Raw genomic sequence first — 26,810 nt, 5'->3', positions numbered from 1 at the left:
GACATGCATGGATCCGCGGGGTTTCTGCGCTTTACAGATCGGCTACCAGCAGGGTTCTCATTGGTGCAAGAGGGAGGAGTTTCGGCTGGAGAGATCAGACTAGCAAGGCTGTCCTCTTGCCCCGTATATGTTCCTACTCTTTGCAAAGGCGATGTCCTACTTTCTCTGGTTATGTGTGAGTAGGCTACGTGGCCTTCGACCTCTGGTGAGGGAGAAGACCGAGCTATTAGATTTAGAGTATGCAAATGATACCACCCTTTATATAGAGGATGATGAGTTGATGCTAGAGAGAGTGAGACTAGCCCTAGAGGTGTTTTGTACTGCAGCTAGAGCGAAAATCAACTGACGAAAGTCGGTCGGTTTTCTTACGGACCCGGACTCTAGCACGAAGTGGGGTGTCCACTTGGGATTCAGATGGGTGTGCAGAGGGCAAACCGTCCGATATCTAGGGTTCTAGGTGGAACTCAATATCACTCCTGCCCAACGGTTTCTTCCAATTCTTGACTCTATCAAGCGGAAGCTAACCTATTGGAGTATTGCCCGCCTCTCCATAGCGGACCGAGCCCAGGTGGTCAACCGGGTCCTCCTAGCAACGGCTTGGTACATTGCCTCGTGTTGGTGCTTCTCCTCGTCTTGTGTAGTTCAACTTCGTCTCCTAGTGTGGAATTTTCTCTGGGCGGTCTCATACGGTTCCAGGGATTCTCGAGCCAAGGTGGCATGGGTGACCATCATCCCCGACATCGGTCCAAGGGAGGGCTTGGGATCATAGACCCAGAGTTCCAAAGCTTGGCCCTTTCGGGCAAGCTAGTAGTCCACGGGCTCACACCAGGAGGGTAGACTTGGAAGGTCCTTTTGCAAGAGGGTCTTTAGGAGTGCAGAATGAGGCTTGTGGTTATGGGAAGCCATCTTTGAGATGGATCTGCACAACGGCGCAAATCATGCTGTCCAGATCCTCTTTCCTCCGCAGCCTACTTCGTGTATGGCAGGGCCTCCGCAAGGCCCTAATTTAGAGCCCCCCAAGATGCCAGGAGGAGATAGAGCGGTGGTGTGGAACCCCCAGGTCAAAGATCGGGATGGGATATAGATTGGCGAGCACCCCTACATCCAGTGGGCTGGATGGGGTTGGCCCTATTTGTACTATCAGGACGTGGCGGGAGGTATATAGGATGGTGGATCAGGAGGTACTGCAGTAGGTATCAGGTTGTTAGTAGATGAGCTAAGATGAGAAGGGAGATTGACGCAGCGATCCCTCAAGAGTGGCTTGACCCCCTGATTCGAGAGCCAATGGAGCCTGGCAAGGTGTGGGCTGCTAGATTCTCACCAGCAATAGGTATCCTGGTATAGGTGTCAGGTAGAGTGGGCGGCGCCCCCTATGGGATTTTCTTCACTGTGCAGGATGGGGGGCGTTTAGTCCTTGTCAGAGGGCAGCAGGATGAGGAGATCGTTGGCCTTCCTTGGAGGAGGATTCGTGTGGTTGGTCTCCAGGGGAAGACTTGGCATTTGGACCCTTACGTGTTTTGGGAGGAGTTCTAGGAGTGGCACCTCTGGACATGGGAGAGCAAGCCACTTGATGAGCTGAAGTTGGACCGTGGAGAGTAGCTATGGCCAGCCATTGTGGTCGCCAAGAAGCCACTAAGGTTCTTGGAGTACACAGCCAGGATTGGCAGACATGTACTGATGCAAGAGGACATGGACTGGGCGCCTTCACGTAGCAGATACTGGGCGGAGCAGAGCATCACGGATGCCTTCCGTCGGACTCTCTAGCGCCGACTATGGGATAGTTGGAGGTCGAGAAGGGTATTGTATTTCCTATGGCTTTTGGCAGATGCAGGGTTGGCGGTTGGGAGTTGGCTAGCCCAGATGTAGCAGGATGGAGGGTGTAAGTGCTGCCCACATCAGCTTTTGGGAACTCCAAAGCATTGCCTTTGGGCTTGCGAGGTGGCACAACTTGTGTGGAGAGGAGCTTGCCACATTTTCTGCCGTCTGGCACCTAGCCTTGGATGTACCTCGTGGGGAGCTTTTTGCTAGCAAGCAGTCAGGCAGGGCCACCACATTTTTGGCAAGGAGTGCCTTTCAGTACATGCAACTTTGGCTGAGCTTTGGACTTCCATCATCCACTCCCTCCACGGCCTGTGGGACCAGGTGTAGGGTGAGTCTCGAGCTCGTCAAAAGCTCCGTCGTCACTTTCTGTGCACTTGGGGTGGCCAGGTCTTGTTCTTCATGATGCAGGCAGGCAGCCCTAGATGGCGATACATCCCCCCTCCATGGCTTCTTGCTCCCATCCCCCCCAAATCGCCTTGAGAGGCTTGTATACATGATGTATTTGTGACTTTGCATCAGCTCCAACTAGTCTGTTGAGCATGAGCACTCCATTGTAATCAGCCTTTTGAGTAATATAATTAGCCACATTTTAATTGCGAAAAAAATGATCTGCCAAACTGGCTGGGAACCCCTTGTCTATAGCTCTATTAAACATGTGTATCTTGGGAATGTGAGAAGTGTTCAACCATTAGGCCATCATGGTCTTGTGTTCTCCCTGTTTGCAATTTTTCAATGAAGTCCTTGACCATTTTTTGTGTAAAGAAATTGGTATGAGTTAACTGGATCTTGTACATTTGGCTGTCCTGGCACATGATATAAAGCTTTTGCATAATCATACCACACTTTCAAGTGTTGAGATTGAGGTGGGTGTTCCCTTTCCTTGAAATGTTCTTTAAGCCCTCTTATTCTCTTGCCCTAAAAACAGCTGGTAAATATTATTTTGGAACTTAGCAAGATAGCTGTGTTTTCTCCTCCATTTGAAGCTCCATAATATCTTTGACTGGTTGTGTACATGTGCCAAGGAAGATATTACTCTCTAATCTAGCTCTAGTTTGACGGCACTCATCATCATTCCAACTATTGTAAGGGGCTGTGTTCCAAGGTTGCCTACCTAGAGAGGCCTGACTGTACAAGAATGCGTATATTGCAGATGCATCTGGGGTATCAGGCAAGATTCTTGGGAGTTCCTCTAGGGAATTGTGAGGATTCATGTCCATCCCACATTGTCCCAATATAGACTCTATAGGCAAGTGGCACATGGTATGTCTAGAGAAGTGAACATGGCATGCGTATGAGCTGTATACATAGCACTGTGTGAAAGAGCATTGCCAATTGGTAATTACTAGTGATTGGACTTCTATATTAGAATGAAATTGCAATCCTATTTTATTTATTTCCAAACGGAATATGTGCATCTGCCTAAATAGCACAGCACTTAACCACAGGTAAAAAGTAGCACCATGGCTATACTCACCAAAATTGCGTAAGAGAGAGAGAGTGAGTAGCACCTTGCTTGTGCATTTCTGAGATATTTTCTTCTTATGACAAGGGGATAACTTCTCAGTCTATATACAAGGTCTCAAATGAAGACCATCTACATCAAGCACTGCAAGATGGGACCTGAGATCAGAATCATCAACCGCTGTTGTAGCAATAGAAGGCACCATTTTTGTTGTTGGATTCCCCAAACCTCAGACATTCTGAAGGCTGATGCTCTCTATAATATCATGCCAAGACTTTTCTTCTTTTGCACATGATTTAAAGAGGAGGAGGAATGATGGGAGAGCTGGAGAACACTTGGGAAATCTCTACAATTCTTATTCTAATCAATAAAACCAGTTGACTGTAGAGGGAACTTTTGGGGGGAGTTGCTCAAATTGTATCCCTTTGTATGATGTTGTCAATGACTTTGCTACTTCTGTTATTTTGCTTTTGCCAATTCTTGTATTGTTAGGGCTGATGGCTTCAAATTATTCTCTGATATGACAACCATGTAAAATGTTCATTGAGATGTCCCCAACCTGGAATTTTACTGTGGCTGAAACATTCAGCATATAACTGAAAGAGCTATTAGGTTTGAGGATTACATTGTTGTTGCGACTTTTTCTTAAAAGCATTCTATAGTAGCTTAAATAAAGAACACATCTATGCTCCTCTAGTAAGAAGATATCCCTGTCCTTCTCCTTCCATTTTATGAATGTATGCTGAAGCTTATCTGCTAGTCGTGGATTCTAAATGTTTGACTATAACAGAGAGCTCATGTAATGTTAAATTAGCATTAACTTAGTGCTCTGTTCTGTTTTCTTTCCAGGACTGTTCTTTCATTCATCACAGGCCCTATAAATGACCAAGGAATTCTTGAAGCCATGTCTTTCTTTATAGTCATTTTTGTGGGCTCATTTTCAACTGGTATGCCATTGCTTTGAGGTTCTTTGCAATACATTAAAGTGGTGCAGAGTCTGCCTTTTCATTTTATTAATGTAGGAGTTACCAAAAGAAGAGAGTTTCCTTGCTGGAGTTTTTTATATTTGAAAACCATTAATTTCTGAAGTTGAAAAACGAGGCCTTGCACTTCTGTTACTGAAGGCATCACAAGCAAGGTTTTAGTTTAGCTTCTTAAAGTTTCCGTACTTCCAAAAAGAATGAATTGATGTGCTCCTTCCATCTCTGAACAGGTGTTTTGGCAGGAATGCTTAGTGCTCTTCTATTCAAATATGGTGGCTTTCAAGAGAAAGGGTTTGTTGTAATCTCTTTGTCAGCCACCATAAAACATTATTGGAGTATTCAAAGATAGTTTCTAGAAAACGATTTCTGGCTCTGAATGTTGTATAGATGAACACCTTGATTTTAAAGCAATTGGAGAAGCTAGTCATCTTGTTTCTTGATGTCCTCAGATATTATTCTGTTGGGTCCCCAATAGTGTTTACTGATTTACAATATGCTTAATCTCTTGGTATTTACTTCATTTATGCTCATTGTGAGAATCATCTTATTCATCCACTTTTATTTCCCTATTATCCTTTCTTATCCACCTTCCTCTACAATATTCTAGTCACATTTTATTTGGGTGCTCCTCTGCTTGTAGGACTACATTCATAAAATCCTTGAGCGGTTCCATATGCAAGGTGATAAGCCTATTGGCTGCCTATTACCTTCTCATGGGAAGGTCACTTAGGTAGATCATCCCTAGTCAGATGATGAGAGGGCCGAGATTGTCAAGATCCCATACATATCCACATTGGGTAGTTGATGTATGCCATGATAGCCACTAGACTTGACATAGCATTTGTAGTGAGAGTTGTGGCTCATTATATGGCAACACTTAGCAGGCGACACTGGGACACTAGAAAGGGTATTATTAGATACTGTAAGGGCATTGTAGATATGTGCATTTGCTATGGTGGCCAGGATACTAGAGTCGTGGGCTAACAAACTCTGTTTATGCAAGACATGCAGATAGTAAGAAGTCCACCTTTGGCTATATCTTTACTTTTGTTGGAGATGTTTCTTGGATGTCCAAGGTGTAGAAATGCACGGCCTTGTCTACTACGGAGTCTAAGTACATTGCAGCTCCACTGAGGCTTGCAAGGAAGCCCTATGGTTAGGCTGTCTGGTGGTAGACCTTGGCATGACTATGACTCCTACACTGCATTCGAACTCTATGAGTGCCATTCAGTTGGTATGTAATTCAGTCTTTCAAATAGAGCTTATTAGGATCTTGACTAACAAGAATCTTGCAGATTTGCTAATTAAATGTCTTCGTGTGGAATGTTATGCCTTTCTTAAGAAGATGATGGACATAGAATGAGATGACGTCTATTCCTCATTTTATTTCACTTCTATGTGCACTTTGTACTTTGCCACTTTTTTCTTGTTTTCTCCATTCTCAGACACATTCGTCTTTAAGCAAGACGACGTTTGGGGTTAAAGATTTGTGCCTAGCTGCCCACATTTACTTGTACTTACTACCCACATGCCTGTACACTGCAAGTGGCATCCGCCAGTTACTATCACTTTATTTTTGATTCTTTACGTGACAATACAATAAGGGAAGGCAGGTCACACATTGTGACAGTTGGAGTTCTTCTTAATACAACTCTTGTCGTATATCTTGTAAAGATGTATGAAAGTTCTCATGGGATTCCTCCAAACCTTCACAACATTGTTAGGTTTGTTCTTAAGATGAGAGATCCCTCTATTAAATTAGTGGAATGTGCTTAGTGGACTACAAAATTCTTTATTGGAATGAGACAAGAAAAACCTAATGGCAGCCACCTCGTACAAAGTTTGGAGCGGGCAAGGGACTTTATGCCACTAAGGCATTCCTCTGTAGAGAATGGTCTAGCTGATTGTTGTAGGCACACTAACTTTGAACGATCCTTGTAGTATAGGGCTGGTCAAAAGATGGCCTTTCTTCTCCCTGATGTTCTCAATATTCATAATTTTCTTTACTTTCTTGTTTTCTCACCACCTACATTCCTTCTTGTCCTCCACCTTTGCTTCTCCTCCTTTTCCCTTGTCCTTATCATCATCCTCCTTGTGCTTGCTTCTGTTCTCTTGGATTTCCTTCTTTTTCTTCTCCTTCTCCTTCCCTTTTCCTTCACCCTTTTCTCTTCATCTTCTCCTCTCCTATGCCTTTTCTTTCTCCTTTTTTTGGCCTTTCTTCTTCCTTCTCCTCCTCCTGTTTCTTTGTCACGATTATCCCTATTATCTTCATTGTTGTCATCCTGCTCTTGGTTGCCTGCTTGTTTTCATCCTCCTCTTTCTTGTCCTCATTCTTTTCTTCTTTGAAAAGAAAGTTGTAGGAGTTATCTACACTAGCTTGAAGCTCCTAATGCTTACTGTCCTTCTTGGGTAGCCAGAGCTGATAGTTAGCTGATCTAGTAAGGGGAACAAGTGTTCAAAGTTACTAAACTTAGAACAGTGTTGAGTCATCTATGTGACATGAAATCCCTTTAGAAGCTAGACATTCAGTCATACTTGGGTAGTAGCAACGTGCAATTGCTGTGGCTGATATTTTGAAAGCTATCAATGAGTCTCTAAATAGATGTAAAATGAAGATTGTTGAGCTCATAAGCTGCAGCTGGTGTGGAAACCATCATCCCTGCCTCCTTGGGAGGAGCTTGTTTTAGTTGTTTAGTTAAGCGAGTACCAAAAATGTCTCATGGGAGAGAGATGAGCAAGAGTTCTAGGATGCAAACATGTGTGAACATCATTTTGACCTAATGAAGTTTACCAATGATGACCTAATGAAGTTTACCCCTGATATGGTTTTCTTAGAGGATTCTAGCGCTTTGCGCACCCTTGGAGGAGCTTGTTTTTTTGAGCTAGTACCAATGGGGATCGATATTTCTAGGAGAGTAAAACAAGTGTTCCGTTATGCAGATGAAGAGTGACAGTTGAGCTAGTACAATTTCAGATCAGTTTCCATTGCATTTCAGGACTTGTGTAAAAGATACGAGTTCAAACTTTTTGTGTCATATTAGAATGCTTTATGAATCTCACTTGGACTTCAGTTGTAGCAGGGGTAGAAGCATGTTTGTATGCTGGACCCTCAATAGTTGATGATGCAGTGGGGTAGTGTGCCAGAGTTTAAGAGAGTTTTTTAAGTAGCAAGAGGTAGAAGCACCGCTGGCACTCTTTCTCGAGTAGGAGAGTTAAGAGGCCGATTGTAGGTTTGGTGAGAGTGAATTTCCTCAATGAGGATGGTTTAGACAAGATCTCCTTTCAGGCCTACAGGTGATCATCGAGAGGACCTACTGCTAGCATTTTAAGAACATGGAATTGAGCGCTATGCTAGAAAGGCTGTCATCTCATTCCCAAGGGTAGTGGAGATGACATCTTGGAGGCCAATCAACTTTTTAGGAAGTCCTTATAAGATCCTGGCCAGTGCAGTTAGACTTTTTATCCCTTCACTGATGCTAGGCATTATGTATCCTACTAAAACCAGACTTGACCAAGAATGTAGTAACTTGGAGAATACATTTATCTTGATCGCTTCATCAAGATTCCTTGTGGAACTTCATCAAGATATTCAGGCTGTCATGTAGAGATTGACATTGCTTCAGAGCAATAATTGGCCCTCCTCGTATCCAATGTTAGGCAAAAGCTTCTCTCTTGGTGCACAACTAGATCATCTCTAGCAAGAAGAGTGGTGACAGTGGTAAACCAGGTATGACTAGCAACTATGTGGTAGATCACTTCTTGGTAGGCTTTTGCCAGACCTTGTGTTGGATAAGCCAAGATCCCTATTGGCAACTTTGTTTGGTGAGTGGGGGTTAAAGCCTGCTGGCTAGGGCTAAAGTGCATGGGATGCTATCATACAGCCCAAATCAGGTCGTTGTCCGGATTGCCAAGGCATAGTAGCCCTAACCAAGCTTATTAATAGAGGCCTTCTCTTGAAAAAGGCATGTGCTCTGGAGGCTAGAGGAGGTGAGACTAGACTTGGAAGGTCCATGGTGACTTGCAAGTGAATATATGAATCTTTTATTCAATGAGAGCTGGATATCTGGGGAGAAGCTTTGAGGGTAGGATTACTCATACGATTTTGGAAGTTGCAGGTCATTGCCACTTGTCTAAAATTGTTGAAGAGATTATGAGGCAGTCTCACTCTTCAACAATCATACCGTATTTCATAGTGGACATACATTTGGAGGGAGATCTCATCTTTGTTGGAGTATATTTTCCTTAGATATTGCAGGCATTGAGGACAGGTTATAATGTAGTCAGTCTGAGGACACACCCTTCTTTTGAGATATCACTGGTAGAGAGAGAACCTATTCTTACCTCGATAGGATGTTGACCTGAGAGAGTACTCAGGCTGCACACCGGGCCTGTTGTGTGGGAGTACATACTTGCATATAGTATTAGTGGCCTGCCCTGGTTGCAAAATGGACCTTTATTTATTTTTGGATAGAGATTATTTACACAACCTTAGAGGAGAGATTATTTACGTAACTGTGAGAGTATGAGGAGGGAGAAAGGGATATTTCTTACTATGGAGATACCAAGTCCCCTTCATCTTGGGATTTTGAAGATGGTTTGGGATTATAGACAGTTAGATTAGCTTCTTTTTCCAGTCCTTATATTAGACAATGCCCCTGGGGATGGCTAGCCTCGAGATCTCTATCGCTATGTGTAACTGTATATATTTTAGGACCTTTTGTGTATGTATTTGTGATTTAGTGGTCTGAAGGGATGATGGGATCTTGTTGAAGTGTTAAGCAAGGCTATTATTTAATGGATGTGCTCAAAATCCAGTCCTCGACTATGAGGAGAGTTTTTGCTCCCATTGTGAGGATTACTTCCATTGGGACAGCCATTACCTTGGCTGCAAGCTATTTGTGGTCTATGTATCAGGAAGACATAAATCAGGGTGGTCACCTTGACAAGTTGGATAGATTCGGATTGGGCTGGCAATATCGATATGACTCCATCATTACACAAGTTTCTGCTTAGAGTTTGGCTGAGTCACGTGCCATCTCATGAAGCAAAAAAGGGCAAAAAAACGGCAACAGTAGCAACCTATGGCTTCTGTGTTTTGTAATATTGCACAGTATAGGGCTCTATGCTGCAACTCAACAGGTCATGTACTGAGGAGACAAGAAAGCATAGTCGATGGTCAGTTGAGGATTGTTTAGATGGTAGCTTCTTTCTGTCCCAGATCCCATTCCATGTGACTATGTAGTCACAAGTGATGGCAATTCCTCCTTGTCCGCAGCTTGGTTTGCATCACTTGCAACTATGCAATAAAGCATAGCTACCCCAGGGAGGCTGGCAGTGTTTAGATGCAAGAGTCACTGTACCTGGCTATTGCCAGGGATGTAGTATTCTTTGTTTGCACCAAGAAGCATCTAAGAACATGCAAGGATCTGAGAGGGGGTATCAATAGTATGGTCATCTCTTGCTTGCAAGCCCCATCATTGAGTTAAGGTGGTTGGACACCCATAGTTCTATCCACCACCCATACCTCTATCCATCGGAAACAACATGCTTCTTGGTGCCGTCATCTTACATTCTTCACAATTTTCTTAGTAATGTCTTTTAGTCCTCTCATTGGCGGTGTAATTCATATTTTTGCACTGGGTATGCACTCATGCATTCACACATTATGCTTTCAAAACTATCCATCTTGTTTTACGCGTCAGGCTTTATTGCAGTGTTCTTTTCTTCTCACTCCTGCATCTTGCCAGCACACATATGTGACAAAAGGGATGCTCTCAAACACAAAGAAAGGCTTTGCTTGTATAAACATTTCCCTAATATATTATTCTTCTCTCACCAATGTGATCCACCTATGCTTGTACCTCAGGAATTTCTGTCAAAAAATTTGCTTGATTTGGCTTGACTTGGTTGTAGAGGATCTCTCAGCTAGATGTGTGAAACATGTTTTTACTTTTTATGAACAGGTTGGCCATCTTAGAGTCATGTCTTGTGGTGTTATTTCCCTACCTTGCATACAATGTAGCTGATGCACTGGAGCTATCAGGCATTGTGTCCATACTCTTTGCTGGAATTGTAAGCTTCTATCAAACATGTATAGCATTTTACTGAGTAAACAGAAGCCAACACTTCATCTTATCATTTGACTGTAAAGATCAAATCTTATCATTTGAGTGTGAAGATCAAGACCTTTTGCAGACAATGAAATATTACACTGCGCCGAATCTTTCCTCAGAAGCTCAGCAGATTACAACCAGTTTTTTTCAGATGCTCTCAAAACTTTCAGAGACATTTGTGTAAGCTTCTTGATTGGCATGTGTAAAATTTCAATTTACTCTTGCTTTTGTAAACACATTTTGGAGTCCAGAATTGCCAAATAATTATGTTGTGCCTCAAAAACCAGTGCCACTGCTTTCCTGCTGCTGCTCTTTTCTTCAGCTTTCCCTCAGCTTTCTTCCTCCTCTCTTCCTCTTTATTTGTTTATTAACCTATTTGATAGCTTTTTGTTTGTATCTTGTGGCCGTTTGCCATCCTCTCCTCTTCATGTGGCTCTTGCACTTGCCAAGTGACCTCTTTGGAGTCTCTCTGTAGGGTAATTAAGCTTGTCCTTCTTGTTGACTATCATCATTGAGCATGTCTTCAAACTTTCTCAGAAAAAAAGATCATTCTATTAGTTAAATTGTGGAATGAGCTACAAATGCCTCAATGGATACAATAAAGACATATATATAGAGTGCTTCTCGGCTGACTGTTCTGGTATGTAGCTACCTTGTACACAGCAAGATGCTTGGGAAAGAAGGATAAAAAACGAAGAGAGAGAGTGAAACACTAGAAGAGTGTGATGCAAGAGGAGAGAGAGCCTCAGAAGAGTAGTTCTTGATAGATTACACAAGAGAATAATGGTGCAAGATACAAGACTTTGTTAGAGATTAAAAGATGTGTTTCCAGATGTAAGTGTAACACACAAATGGGAGATTATTCCCAACCACCTTCCCATCTACCCTTAGAACTACAATTGTTGGACCTCTTACCAAATCCCCTGAACAAGATTGCAGTCCCATATAGAGTACATATTAGTATATAAAACCATGAGATGTCAAACAATTTGGAGAGATGGCATGTGCAAAGTGCCTAGAACTAGTCCTCTAAGCCATTTGGTAGATGAAAACGGTCACCTTTTTGGGCCTGATATTTATCCTGAAATTCACCTCAGAAACTTGTCTAAAACAAAGGGGTCTCCTGCCTTCTGGAGTGATTTGCAGTGATGCTTTGCAAAAGATTTAGGAATGAGCATGTTAGAAGGCTACAGTAGTGGACTGTGTAAGGAAACGCTAGGCCAAACAGAGAAGGCATAGAGTGTACAACACAGACAATTATCTGATGAGTGCTCTGTGATCCTCAAAAACTTGGTTAAAAATCAGAGATGTCTTGTCTCCTTCAGTGATCTACAGCCTTGCTTCACAGAAGCTTAAGGAATGAGCATGTTAGAAGGCTATTGTGGACTGTGTAAGGAAATGCTGGGGCAAACAGAGGGGTAGAGTGTATGGCACACACAATAACACAATCTTATGAATTCTCAGTGAGAGAAGGGCTTATTCAAGTGAAAAGAAGATACAAAGGGGCCACTAGCCTCCGTGTCTTGAGGACCAGGGCTGATGGTGAGCTGATGAAGAAGTTGGAGACACTGGAAACAGCTCCAAAGTATGCCATACCTCAGATGGATCCCAAACGCAGAAGTACAGTCTTTAATGCTGACGTGATGCTTGTGGATGGCTGAAACGATGGATGATGTGATGTGAGTTTGGGACTAAGAGGACTACTTCTCATAGGGGTGGTATCTCAAGCTCGCTGCATAAGCATAGACTGGATTTCTTGGCTCTTAGTTAGCCAGTATAGATCACTAGCATTATCCTACAAGGTTGAGTCCAAGGTAAGGGCTTCCTTCTACTCATGCAAGTAGAGTAAAAGCTTCTTTAAGAGCTTGTTCAAAGTTTTTACTCTTTCTTTTTGTCAATGTATCTTTTAGACACTTCATTGTGATGTTCAAGATTTGAATGGATTCTTAGTTCCCCTGTGTGTAGTTTAGTTTGTTGTTCTAGGGTCTTTGACGTTTTCAATAGTTGTCAATACTTTGTGTTTGGTTTGGTGTATCATAATTAGATTGTTTCATGAGTCCTTAAGGTATCTTATGTTGTTTGGTCTAGTCATAATCATGCAACTCTTATCCCCACTTTTGTTGCCCTTGTTTTGTCTAGGCTAGCTCTTCCTTGATTCAACTTGACTTTACACTTTTGTTTGATAATACCCAATTGAAGGGATACAGTGATGTGCCGACCATAGCCCTCCAAATAGCAGACAAGGAGGACTAGAAGGGCACAAAAGAAAACGATGGTGAGAAGAGTTCACACTAGTGAGGTAGAAAAAACATGTGCCATTGGAAATGCGATGTTTTGCAAGTACCACAGCGAGAGGCAACCCCCAATGCAATGACACACCTAAGGAACACTAGACTTTTGTGCAGTATCTTATTGAAACAACCCTCTGTGGTAGTCATTTTCCACCAATCCTTTCTTTATGCAGGGCCCACATAATATTAGCCTTAGCGACCACCAATGGTTACCATTAATCACAAGGTGGTACACTTGGATTATCCAAAGCCTTTTCCAAATGGAGTCAACTTGTAAGTTTCCAATCCTGCCAACTAGAGATGATTCGAATTGAGGACTAGGAAGGGCTCTTTGGGCTGTAGCGTCGTCAAAAAGTGGTCTCACAAGTCCCTATAAGCTCAAGGGATGCGAAAAAGCCTATTGGCAGTGCGGAAAGACATCAACCCCGGCGACTCACCAAAGTGGCATCAAAGATTGAAGAGAAGCTTAGTCGTACCATTCAATTAAATTTAGGATGAGCCTCTTGCTTTCCATCCCACAAAATCAGCTTGGATGCTACCAGAGTTCCTTTTGAAAAGAGTTAGCGATCAAATGATCCTCTATAGGGTGTCACTAGGTAGAACTAACTTTCACAAGTAAACAAGGTGAGCGGCCAGGAAGGAATAGGATAAGGAAAAGGGAGCATCAGCATTACGAATGTGCCACCAAGAGCCATGAATGGTCATATTACCATGAACCACACCTCGCTCTTCCATAAAGAAGTGGGCAACAACGACCCAGGGATGTTGTTTAGTGCACCTAGCACGAAAGATAGACCATCGAAGAGCAAGCATGTGAGTGTGCATATCCAAAATAGCCCCACCACCCATACTTTTAGGAGTACAAGCATGGCTCCAAGAGATCCACAAGATACCTGCATGCAAAATATCATTTTTCCATAGTATACAGTGAATGTGTCTGGTAAGAGCCCTCTCGAGGTAGTCCAAGGCATGAGCAACAAAAAATAAGTGAGCGTGGGAAGGATGATGGATTGTGCCACTTTTAAGGTGGACATGGAAAGGCCAAGCTTGCGATTTCCAGTAAGGAAGTTTCGCCTTCAATTTAAGACAAATGCATTGCAACAATTGTTTAGGCTGAACATCAACGCCCAGGAGGTAACCTAGATGCCATGTAGCATTCCCACAATAAATCACCATACCTTGCCATTGTAAAGACTGCAAATATGGTTCAATACAACTAATCAGGGAGGATGTGTCTACATTGATAGGAAGACTAGAGGCCTTCCCAAAAAGCTTCCATACATCCAACGCCTTGTGGAGGTTAATCATAAACAGGTCATTTGCTAATGATCGGCCCACAAAATGTTCGCATAAGGAAAGAGAGAGACAAGCTAGTTGTTCCCTATTCACCAAATGGGAGAGCATGTACAGGGCCGGATGGGTCGCCAAGGCAAAGAACAAGGGCCTCAAAGGGCAACCCTATTTGAGTGAGCATGCAAAAGTCAATGGCTCGGGTACCCTACCGTCCAACATGACCCTGAAGGCGCATTGGTGCTAACTGGACATGCAAGGACCAAAAGCCATACCATGCATGAGCTTTGCCACAAAAGGCCAATCCAAATAATCAAACACATTTTTGAGATCCAATTGAACTAACACAACTTCGTGCTTAGAGTGCTTTGTATAGTCAACTTGCCAGCTGAACATTCAATAGATTGTGGAAGATATTCCACCCCTTGATATTTCCATATTGATAAGGGTGCACAAGGCTAGGAAGATGCTTGTGGAGATGATTAGCCATGACTTTAGAGAAAATTTTATACATAGATCCCATCAAAGAAATTGGCTGTTAATATTTCAGCATCAAGGGCAACGGCACTTTCGGAATTGGCTTAATGACTCCCACCTTCCATGAGGCAAGCATAATTTCAGTCTTCCAAATCTGTTGGCACATGGCTATCTTTTGCAAGACTAGCAACATAGGCCTCCAAAAACTCATTAGTTAAGCTATCCCATCTTGGACTTCCATCCTTGGGCAGATGCATTAATACATCTATGACCTATCCCTAACATGGGCATGGAAAGCCGAGTGGGCCTAAGTGGTCTATTAAGTAAGACCAAGGTCTTAGAAATATTCTCTATACATATCCACAATGGACAGTGGATCTATAACCATGGAGCTATGATCATGGTGGAGACGCACCATATTCTCTTAAGCACGAGAGGCATCTTGTAAATTCTTAGTCAAGCTTTGCAACTTGGCTTGTTGGTATGATCTCAACTGGACTTGCTGAATGAGATTTGTCAGTCTTATAGCCAATAGTAGTAGGAATGGATCATTTGGAGAATCAATTAGCAAGGAGCGGACCAATGCCATCATTGCTTCAGTAGCATGCCGACGTTGCATGCAAAGAGAAGCATGATGAATGCAATAATGCTTGGCAACCCTCTGTACGTGATGGAGCAATTGCTCAAGAGTCATTGTCCCCAAAGGGAAAATCAAGCAAAAACCTATTAGCAAGTTGCTCCATATAACCACGAAAGATTGGGTGCTTTAAATAAGATGAATTTAAACACAATGGAAGCCATCACAAAAAGTACACAACAAGGGCAATAGGGTAGGCAAGCATGTTGAACTGCAAAGGGAAATGGTCCGATAAAACATATTGTTGCATCACTTGGATATCTAGGATCTCTGGCAGGAAAGCATCATCGTGCATAACATAATGCGGTCCAAGCAAGACTATGTGCAGAATATTGTGTTGATTGAAAAGTAAAATCGGAATCCAATGGGAAGAGCCAAGACCAAATGTTCTATTTCAAAAGAACCATTTCAAAATTATGCCATGTAGGACTCTCAGGTGCATCCATCATTGATGCTTGAATGTAGATTGTGAATGATGAATACACACATTAAAATCTCCCAACAACACTCTTGGTTGATTGTTGTTTCATGAATCTCTTAAGGAGCAATCCTTATTTGATGGTAGATGTTGGTCAAGTCAATCCGATTAAATATTTTGGATTCATCCAACCTATCTAAGATATGATCAATTCTTGGAATGGGAAACCTGTTCCAAATTGTAATTTTGTTGAGGGCCGTAAAGTCCACATACATGTGCCAATATCTTTCTTTCTTCTACACCAAGAGAATTGGAGAGCAAAAAGGTGAGGAACTAGGCCTTATTAGATCCTTCTCCAAGAGCACATTCTCTTGCTTCATAATCTTCTTTTGTTGCATTGGACTCATGCAATAGGGTGGTCTATTTGGAGGTGAGCTCCCAAGAATGAGGTCAATGTGATGATCTTCTGGCCTCTCTAGTGGTAGCTTGTTAGGTAAAGTGTTTGCAAAACAATCTTCATACTCCTTTAAGAAATTCATTTGCTCATTCATATGGGATGGACTTTTCAGCTCTAGACTCCTTGTTAGAATCTTTGATAAAAATCAAGTATAAAGAAACAAACTTTTTCTTTGCTTTACAAATTTGTACATGGGATAAGATGAAAATAGAGTTTCCTTCAACTCCCACATTAACAAATATATTTTCACCCTAAAGAAAATATATATTTATTTTATTCCAATCAATGGCTATATCTACTCATATATGCAAACGTATTCATAGTACAACATCACAATGGCCAAGATTTTTCATGGAAAAACTCTCATGATCTACATAGTCTCCTATCTCAATGTGTAGCTTCCCAAAGACTGGAGTAACTTGAGATTCCATTGCTTGAAAAGTAGCACTTGACATTTGTGGTGTTTCAAACCTCTCCTTTGATGGATGTAGAGCTTCAATAAATTGAGGATGGATATAACGATATGTAGCCCTTGTGTTAAAATGAATGAGAACAGGTTGATTAGCAATCTTTTCCCAAGCCATAAAAAGCTTTCTTTTTTTTGGAGTTTCATTTTGTTGTAATGATTCCTAAGATACAATATTTGCTTGAGGTGTCTTTTGGAGTTGGTTTTTCTTCTTTGCCTTGTTAGGGCATTGACCAGCCACATGTCTTTTTTCTCCACAAGAGAAACATCGTCCTTCTCTTATGCATTCTACTAATTGCTTATATGGTCTTTTTGGATAGTAAAGGTGGTGTACCTCCATCATTATGCTTTGGCTCTTGTTGATTTGGTATTCTTCTTTTGTGATTCTTCTTTGGATGACCTACCAAGTATCCATGGCATATATAGTCCTTCTAGGGCCACATCTTGGGCTACTTTTAAAGTATCAGATTTGTCATCTTGACAAATCATTGTATTGTTGGATATAACTCACAAATAAAGTTTCTCGCCTCCATATTGGAAGGAACTTCATCAAGAGATGTAAATTTAAGAGAAATAATTCTAAACCTATTGATATATGTTTCTATATTGTGTCCATGGCTTTGCTTCAACTCATCACATTCTTGTTGCACATCATTTTCAAAGGATGAAGGCAAAAACTTCTTATTGAACATCTTCTTAAACTCTTTCCAAGACTTAGATTCGTTCCCCTCTTGAACAACTTTGAGCCACCAATTTAAAGCAGTATCCTTCAAATGCATTTTAACCATCCTAATCTTAGAGAATCTCTCTTACCATAGGAAACATCAAACTTGATGGTCTTCTCTCCAATCTTGAAGTTTCCTTAGCATTGTTTTCCTTTTCTAAAAGTATATTTGGAGATTCAGCTACCATGGAAATAGCCAGTTCTTTGACTTTTTCCTTGCCCTTCTCCATGTAGGCATTTTTAGGACAAGTGGAGGCAGCTTGTGTATGATGAGACTTTGAAGATAAGTGATGTGTTACCTTTCATAGACTTTTGTTGCATCAATAACATTGATACCTTTCATGCTAAGGTAGCCATACGCATCCGTAATATCCATAGTTGTCTCCATACAATGTACGCTACTGTTCATACCGTATGGTACGTATCCGTACGGATTCGTATGTTATTTTGGGCCCTTTCTGGCCACCTCGCCTGCAAGTCCTACATCTGGAATCACGCATTTCCTGCGGCCCTGCCTTACTCTCATGCGTTCTATGTGCTTCCATGGCACTTTTTGGGGGGGGTGGGAAGCCTCAGATACCTCATCCCACCCCCTTTTCCAGCCATGCACTCCTCTCCCCCCCCCCCCTCCCCAGCCCTCTTTGGGTTCCATCAACTTGGCAGCCCTCTCTTTGACTGTTTGAACTATGACCCTTCTCTCATCTACAAAAGGTGCTTCTCTCCTCCATGCTTCCACACCAATTCAGCAAGCATTTACCATTCTCATCTTCCTCAATGGACTTGTGATTTGTCATTGCCATCTCCCATCCCCTCTTTCCTGCACCTTATCAAAGCATTTATCATTCTCAAATCTCATCTTCCATCCCCTTTATCTCGCACCCTATCAAAGCATTTGTCATTTTCATCTCCCATCCCCTCTCTCTCACTCTTGTTCTTTTAACTTTACCCCAACCCTCAGGCCTCTCGAGTATCTCTCCCTTTCAACTTTCAAGACTCAAGCATCTCTCTCTCTCTCTCTCTCTCTCTCTCTCTCTCTCTCTGTCTGGCCTCTTTATTCGTCATCGGCACCATGACTCATGAGAAGCACAAGGCCTTCAATTTGCACTTGATCCATGTAGAGAGGGACACAAAGAATGTCAACTCCCACCATTGGACTTGAAAGTATTGCGGGAAGCACTATACAGTGCAACTTGGCTTCTCCAACATCTTTCCAAGATGGGGGGAGGGGGGGGAGGGAAGTTGCTCCATGCAAGGAGATCCCTCAAAACATTGCAGAGGAGATTCTCGCCAAGATGAGAAGGCGATCCACAAGAGGAGGAGGAAGTGGCTTATCAACACTAACTCCTACGCCTACTAACGAAGAAGCATCGGATGTGGCCGTATCTTCAACCGATGTGGGAGAGGCCTCTACCATTGGTGGCAGGGGACTCCACATCTGCATCCGACTCCGGTAAAAGACAAAGAGTAGAGGCTCATATAATGCCGGAGAGACAATCCTCTCTCTCTCAAGCTCCTGGTCATGCGTGTGGATCAGTTGCCTTTCTTAGAGAAAGACAATGACTTGTGGACATTGAAATTGCACGCACGGTGATTGAGTGCAATCTTGCATTCAATGTCCTAAAGTAAGAGCAATGAAAGGTGGTAAAAGCCATTGCCAATGTGGGTCCATATGAAGAATGGACCAGCGTCACGTATAATGATATGAGGACGAAAAAGATTGATGAAGAGAAGGAGAGGATTGAAAGAGCCCTTGATCCTATTTGGGCCACATGGATAAACTATGGTTGCTTTATTCTCACAGACAGATGGAGTGATCGTAAGAAACAGGGCATCATCAACATACTCGTCTCATGTCTACTCAGCACTTACTTTTTGCAAGCCGTAGATATTGGCAAGAGGGGGAGGAAAACGACGGCCACATTCATCTACCGCCACATTCGACAAGCTATCATTGAGGTATACATTGCCTTTTGAATTTGTTTCACTTTCTTTTATTATGATAATTAATTTATGCATAACTATCTATCTTCCTATTCTAATTTCTCTCTAATATCTATCTTGATTCTCTCTTTCCTCCCAGGCCCCAAGGCCCCCAATGCCCATCTCTCTTCATTCTTGAATCTTAAAAGTTGAAACTTGAAAGACTCAGCTATCTCTTTCTCTCTCTAACCTCCAAGTATTGTTAATATAGTATACTTGTAATTTGTAATTTGTGATTGTAGATGGGCCCCTCGAATGTGGTGCAAGTTGTTACCAACAATGCATCGAATACTAGGCGCATGGGCCATTTGCTTGAGGCCGAGTTTCCCACAATTGTGTGGACTCCATGTGCAAGTCATTGTTTGGACTTGCTCATGGAGGATATTGGGAAGCTCAAGTGGGTGAAGAGGGTGGTCTGCAAAGCTACATCAATTGTCACCTTCTTCACGGTAAAGGTAAAGGTGCTTGCGATGTATCATGAGCATAGTACACTGGAGTTGAAGAAGCCTTTTTCAACTCGCTTTGCTTACATGTGGTTATTGCTGGAGTGCCTTTATGAGGTGTGCCAGACAGTGGTGTCCACTCTATGAAATGAGTGGGATGAGCATGAGATAGAGGACGCTAAAGCCATGCAGCACTTGTGCCTTAATGAGTAGTTTTGGCGAAAAGTCTATGCCATTGTTATTGTTGTGACTGCATTTTATAGGGTGTTACGGATGAGTGATTGCTAGGGGTCCACTATGGGCCTTCTCATTCACTTCTTTAGAGCTGCATTGGTGGAGGCACGTGCTTGTACAGAGACACATCGTGCACATGCTTTAGAGATAGCAGAGAGGAGATGGGCATGGATGCATAAGTCCATCCATGGTTTTGCCACATTGGTACATCTGACCTACAAGTTGCTGGCGATCATGGATGATAGAGAGTTCTGTTTAGACCAGCTTGCTTATTTGACTTGTCTGGTCCCTGTGCATGACCACAATGCAGTGCTAGAGGAGCTAGGATGCTATGCAAATCAAAGAGGGCATGTGGCTTTTGCTTCTTCCACTTATTGAAGGAGAGTCACTTGTGAAGCCTTTATTTTGGTGGCAAAACTTTGGATATGCATTGGAGACCCTTCAACCTTTAGCCATGAGGGTCCTTGCCCAGGATTGCTCTTCGAGTGCATGTGAGAGAAATTGGAGTGCCTATTCTCTCATTTACACAAAGATTCACAATCGGCTTAGCACGTGACAATTAGAGCAGCTAGTCTATTACCGCACTAACTTACACATGATAAGGGCTATGATGAGCATGGGTAGTCTGAAGCAAGTAAAGTTTAAATACTTTAACCATAAAATTTAAATTTTATGTTTTTAACTTTGAAGTTTATACTTTACAATTTAGACTTTATATATATGATATATATATATATATATATATATATATATATATATATATATATATATGTATGTATGTATGTATGTATGTATGTATGTATGTATGTATATATATATATATAATTACAATCTTACGTGCATCACTGCATTGTGTAGGTGAATGTTGATACATTCAAGTTGTTGGGCGACACTCTTTTGAGTATACATCAAGAGGTGGACAAGGAGATGATTTTTGCAACTCTCTATAGAGAACTTATAGCATCAGATACTCGTGCTAGTTGCAATCAACATGGTGGTGGGTGAGGAGTTCGAGTAGGTGGTAGCAGGGGCATGGTCATTCGACGCCTGCCATCATGGAGAGGTGGTTCAAGGAGTGGCTTGCAAACATATGTAAGGCGGGGCTCTAGTAGCTCACATCCTGTGCCTCATGATGACTTTCTCCCCTTGCCTACACAGCCGCCACCTAGGGAACCATCATTTGATGATGATGGTAATCTCATCAGTGAGGATGAGTATGAGTGTGTCTCATCATCTAATGCCGAGAATCATCTTCAAACTCTCTTGATGAGCACATAGATGGTTATGATGATGATGATAGTGATGCCTCATCATAGATTCATAGGTCTCTCTCGTTTTTGTATCAGATATACTAAACTGTAGTTGTATTGCATGTTTTGCACAGCCCATGTGACCACGATGGTCACCCTCATGTATTCATCTTATTCTGTAATGAAATGGCTATTTCCACTTTAAACATGTATTCTATAATCATCATTTAATGATTTATGGTTTTTGTTATTTAAAAAATCATCTTAAATTTTTTTTTTGTACTAATATCGTACCGTACCTTATACAATCATAAGGTACCATTTAGTACCGTATTTTATCGTATTGTACCTTTTGTACCTGAAAACTATCGTAATACCATCTATCACAAGGGTCTCCTAGGTAAGGAAATATTCAAGGACCTTCGCTTCAGCCTGTGTTTTAGCCCTTCTCTCTATCAGAACTTGAATTTTTGGATTCGCTTCTAGCTCCTTGTATCTTTGTTTCTTCTCATAATTAGAGAAGCATACAGATACAAAGTGTCAGGAGCCTTCTAGTTGTTGGCCAAAATTATCCTCTTCGCCTCTTAACATGGTGAGAACATTGAGCCCAAAAATCTTGTCATCCAGAAAATTTCTTCTAACGAAGAAGTCCCTGCTCTAATACCAATTTAAGCATGGGAAAGAACACAATCTGTCTGCACGACTAAGCTTTTTGATTCCTCTTGGGAATCTTGTCAATAAATGACCCAAATATAATTATAAGGCATTTTGGCCATTGGCCACCCTTGTATGAAAAGATAAACATTAGGCAAAGTTTTAAGATACTCGAATAAAATACAAATCACCTTTCAAGATAAATGAGCATCATATTAATTTGAATCATTGAGCCAATACATGTTGGTAACAATTGGTATACGAAAGGTTGGTTATAGATATGCATGAGATCGATACTCTTGCATTTGAGTCTTTGGGATGCATTGTTTGGGAGTGTAGTTTCCACCATTGTAACAGGCAAGGCCTGAACTGAAAGATAGGGACCGTACTTATGGGTTGTGTGCCTAAAGGGCTAGGATCCCTCGATTACATATGTCAGATGATGAGTGAAATAAGGATGGTGGATTGGAGTAGAGTAGTGGAAGATAGAAGGATAGGAGAAGGTGGGATGGGGCGTTTTTCAATGTAAGATGATACACCATAAGCAACATTATTAGAAGAAATGTGAAGATTTGAGGAGTTACTTATTCTTCTATCCCTAGAGCCTCCTCTTCATAGATTCACAAACATGTATAGTCTAAGTCTTTCTGGTAACTTTGGGAGTAACAAATGTGGACTAACAAAATATGGATTGTGCATACTTGACACCCACTATGATGGATATGAAGACATAGGAGCTCAACATGCCCATGTGAGTGTGTCCTCCAACTCATAGCACCAACCATACTATAGTTTGTGCTGAAGATGGAAGGGTAGATTATGGAAGTATGGCTTGCTTCTTTTGAGTGCCTCTTATATCTTCATCTCATGGCTTGCATGTATTCGTTTGGGATATAAGGCAGAGTCCCTTCAAATGGTCATCTTCACCGTTGTTCCTAGAGGGTGCTTGAGGTTACCACTCACTCAGAGTGAATAAGGATGAGGAAACAAGATCAATGGGGGGAGTCTTTGAGGGGGATTGTTTTGGTGATGTAGTATGAGACATCTGTGAATGTGGTTTGTTGCTCTCGAATACTGAGCTTCCTGAATCACCAGTTAGGTGTTAAACAAGAGCACCCTGCTCTAATACCATGAAAGGTAATGCTAGGGCAAACAAAGAAGGCATAGAGTATATGGCACTCACCACAACACAATTTGAATAATGCCCAATGAGAGGAGGTTGTGTCTCGAGGATTGGGGCTGGTGGTGAGCTGATGGAGTTAGAGATGGCTTAAAATGATTGCAACAGTCCTCCAAGTTTCAAAATGTTGGCTCCAAGGGCAGCAACAAGAAGCACATCAGGAAGGGCAGCTATGGGGATTAGACAACAAAAGGCAGGTGGCTTGACCCAACTAGCAATGTCCCTGCCCTAAACAGCAGGTTCAACATCAGCTTTTTGGTGATGGAGATGGTGGCAATGAGGGCAGCAGGAGAGTGGACAGAAAAATGCAGGTGTGGACAGACTAGACCAGCAGACGACCCAAATTAGCAATGTCCCTGACTGAAATAGATAGTCAACATTAGCTCTCTGGTGACAAAGGTGATGATGGCAAAGAGTAAAGTAGGATGTGTGCTGCCTGGATGGCAAAACGTAGCAAGGGTGAGAGATGGTGTTGACTCACTAGGGATGATGATAGTGTTGATAATGTGGGGTGAAGAGTTGCAGCCCACGACTTGTCCTTTTATAGCATCTTTTGAGCCATTTGGCCTGCTAAACATTTGTCTCTTTCTTTTGAAACATTATTTTTGGGCTGTTTTGGAGCTTAAAAGGCCAAAAGTGTCAGATTATTTAGGCCTTAATATTATTTGGCCAACAGAATGCAGGAATGCTTTCTAATTTTCAATGCAATCTTGAAACAGGACCCAAAGTTTGGTTGAACATGAGAAACTGATAAAATTAGTTGGTGGAATTGTGTGCATGTCAAAAGTGCTCTAGGCTACATTGTGGACATTTTTTACTTTTACCATGATTAGCTGTAAATATATCCTTTTAATAACTTCTCACTCAAGCTGTCATAAAACTTCATAATTATATGTGTTGTAGATTCATTTACATTGGTTTAGGGACCTTTCTGGAGCAGCAGAGCTGGAACAACATCGGTTTTACGTTTTTCACTATCGTATCCTCAACACAAGTCTTATCATCTGATAATTCAGTAATATGTAAATGGAGAGATCAACATTTATCAGCTGGATAAAGTGAACTTTAATTCAAATGATCATGTGCATTTGAAATGACAAGAGATATTTGACCAGACTTAACTAGTAAAAAGTATGCCCTTGACATTCGTGTCTGATTCTTTTGGAAACCAAAGGTCAGCATATTGATTGCAAGGTAGTGCAAGCTGAAGAGCTTTTCTGGAACTTACCGGTCTGTCACAGCCAGAAACTGACCTCCAGTTGCATATGTGTAGGATTTGGAATGTCTATCCATCTGCTGCTCTTGTTAACCGATTTCGAGAACCATCAAAACACATTGTCAAAAATCAACAGCATGCCCTTTGGTTTAGTGGTCTGTGCATGAGAGTGATTCAAATATGCAAAAAGCCTTAAGTATGTTAGTACTCAAAGCTTTATGTTTTCAACCTGACTGTAGGCCTCCGAGGTGCTATGGCTTTTGCACTGGCAAGGCAGTCAGTTACAGACCTGCCTTCTGGACATGGCCACATTTTATTGACTGCAACCCTTCTTACGATCTTTTTCACGGTGACACTATCTATCACACACAAATTTTTCCATTGAAAGTAACACCTCAAGCTGCATTTGAAAACAATATTGGGGCACCACACAACAAGGCTTATGTATATGCTGAATTATTTTACTTTCACTGAAGGTTTTGTTTATTGGAGGCCTTACATCATATGTGCTGAAATTCTTAAAGATTGAGTGTCATGGTCCAACACATGATGATGAAGATGTAAGCTTTCTAGCACTCTTTTGTTTTGGTTGTGCTTCTTAACAGATATTCATAAGTTTATGCAGGAATTTATTCTTACTTGGTTTCCTCTATCAGGTCGATGATGAATCTTTGGAGGAAGCTATAGACAATGTAAGGTTCATCAATGCGGAGCTTTTTGTTTCATAATGATCCTCTGTTTGCACAACAAAGATGAAAACATCTTGAATGCATGAGAAGGTCAATAATAATTATGCGGACAGGTGTATTAAGTACATTTGAAAATAAAATCGCAGTAGTGGCAGTGAATGTTAGGCATGCATATATAATATGATAGCAAGTATATGAAGGAAAATTGCTTTTGTGAAGATATGGTAGGGTTTGCATGGAGAAAACACTCTAGTGTACGAACAGGACTGAATATAAATAAATGAATGAATGAATGAACAGAGAAAGTATAGTACAAATGCAGCTCAAGGAGTGGAGATTGTCCAATAGTCATTGTCTGTCATGGGACCGGACTGAGGGAGAGTGCCAGAGAATATTGTCCTATGAGAATGGATCCTGACTGCTGCAAAATGATCATGAAGGATGTTGATGAAGCAGAATCTGATGTAGAGCTGGAGAAAACTGGAAAACTGGAGCAGACTTGTACAAAATCCAGCAATCTGATGCCACGTAGCAGTCTGGACAGGTTATTGCTGGTGGGGAGCCAAATGCAGCAGTGTGCAGGTCCTGGGCTGGTGATGACTGGGGGATGCTTCAAACAGGCTGATGGCAGTTGCTTAGGATGATGACCAGCTGGCAGCAGGTGGTAGCACTTCCAGGCAGCTGGTGATGACTGGAGAATGCTTAAGAAGGCAAGGTGGCAGCCTCTGATGAAGGCAGAAGAGGTAGTTGATGAAGGTGACGATGATGGCAGTTGATGGAATACAAGGGATAAAGAGTGATATGCATACCAAGTCCCTTTATCGAACATATTGGAGCCAAAAGAATGTCTAGTGTGTCATACAACTGACTAGAGGCATTGTACAGAATTACCGAAATGCCTTTTTGGGCTGTTTTAATGAGCCAAAAAATTCCAAAAAATTATGATAATTAAGGAGGGAAAATTTTGATAGTTCAACACCCCCTATTAGGCCCAAAAGGGGAGAATAAGGAGAGTGAAGAGATGGCTCAACCTTGACCCAAAAGGTCCTGCCCCAAAGAGACCAAAGCATCAAGCCAAGGGTGCCATGATCGGCTGCCCAAGGAGCACTAGGATCCAGAGGTGATAGATAACTCCTTTTAAGTTTCCCAAGTGAATGGGACTTAGCTTTTGTTTTTTGGATTTTGTTTATTTATAATTGACTCATCAATCCATACAAAAGTAAGACTCGATAATACACAACCACAATCAAGGATGTCCTTTCATCTTGGAAGGATGCGTGCTTCATTAGTTTTCATCCCATCCAAAGGGTCCTAACATATACACACAATGCTAATACATAGGAGTAATACAATAGGGGCATGCTCATGCAGTAAGGTACCACTTTGATAATGCCCTCATGGGGAAATTGTTTACTTGCCCAAGCTCCCTTTTGCAAGAATGAATGATGTAATCAATAATGAAATGCGATGGAAGGTACAACAGGAAAGGGATGTCGATGTAGAAGGTGAAAATATAAAGCCAAAACCTGTATGTACCATGTGGGAAAAGCAGCCCCCTCACAAACCATGGATATTGATACCAAAGGTAGAGGAGGTGCAGAGAACCTAAGGAAATGATGAAGCCTAATGTATCCCAATGATGTAGAGGGTAGACCTAACACCCTTCAGTTGGAAGAGTTGGAAGGAGAATCAACTATCTGGGCACCTGGAATAGTCCTGAACTTAATCTTAGGAGATGGCTCTTGTGTTGATCAAGCGTCCTAGAGAAGCCTGAAACTCAACTGCAGGAGATGGTTCCAACTTCAATCAAGCATCACCAAGATAGCAGTGCCCCATGAAAAGGAACCTAGCAGATGAAGAAGGAAGACTTGAAACTCCCCAAAAGGTAGAGCTAAGAGGGAGAATTATTAGCCACCTGGGTAGTTAGCATGTGCTTGTACTTGAGCTAGTGGGATGGCTCCAATGCTGACCAAGTGTCAAGAGGCATGCCTGAAACTCAATCTTGGTAGATGGCTTGTATGCTAA

At 41.9% G+C, this 26,810-nt stretch overlaps 1 protein-coding gene across 11 annotated transcripts in view; it reads left to right on the top strand.

The window, feature by feature from the left end:
* LOC148028601 (sodium/hydrogen exchanger 5-like) overlaps nucleotides 1-26,810 on the top strand; it is a 133,075-nt gene that overhangs the window by 100,623 nt on the left and 5,642 nt on the right. For 10 of the 11 annotated variants that reach the window (XR_015692512.1, XR_015692513.1, XM_087688865.1 and 7 more), the window contains 10 exons: nucleotides 4,133-4,230; nucleotides 4,497-4,557; nucleotides 10,230-10,338; nucleotides 10,462-10,559; nucleotides 23,784-23,859; nucleotides 24,055-24,074; nucleotides 24,154-24,251; nucleotides 24,336-24,445; nucleotides 24,573-24,656; nucleotides 24,753-24,788. Coding sequence is in view for 9 of the 11 variants with exons in the window: in XM_087688865.1 (XP_087544991.1) it covers nucleotides 4,133-4,230; nucleotides 4,497-4,557; nucleotides 10,230-10,338; nucleotides 10,462-10,559; nucleotides 23,784-23,859; nucleotides 24,055-24,074; nucleotides 24,154-24,251; nucleotides 24,336-24,445; nucleotides 24,573-24,656; nucleotides 24,753-24,788 (790 nt within the window). In the remaining 2 variants the exon portion in view is untranslated. The remainder of the gene's footprint in view (nucleotides 1-4,132; nucleotides 4,231-4,496; nucleotides 4,558-10,229; nucleotides 10,339-10,461; nucleotides 10,560-23,783; nucleotides 23,860-24,054; nucleotides 24,075-24,153; nucleotides 24,252-24,335; nucleotides 24,446-24,572; nucleotides 24,657-24,752; nucleotides 24,789-26,810) is intronic. The other variant, XM_087688867.1, reaches the window with a different exon arrangement.

The sequence above is a fragment of the Lygodium microphyllum genome, chromosome 11 (assembly GCF_053477565.2).
Source record: "Lygodium microphyllum isolate KBCC chromosome 11, Lygodium_microphyllum_v1.1.10, whole genome shotgun sequence".
Classification (NCBI taxonomy): domain Eukaryota; kingdom Viridiplantae; phylum Streptophyta; class Polypodiopsida; order Schizaeales; family Lygodiaceae; genus Lygodium; species Lygodium microphyllum.
The sequence above is the reverse complement of the archived record's forward strand: the minus strand, read 5'-3'. Positions and strand labels throughout refer to the sequence as shown.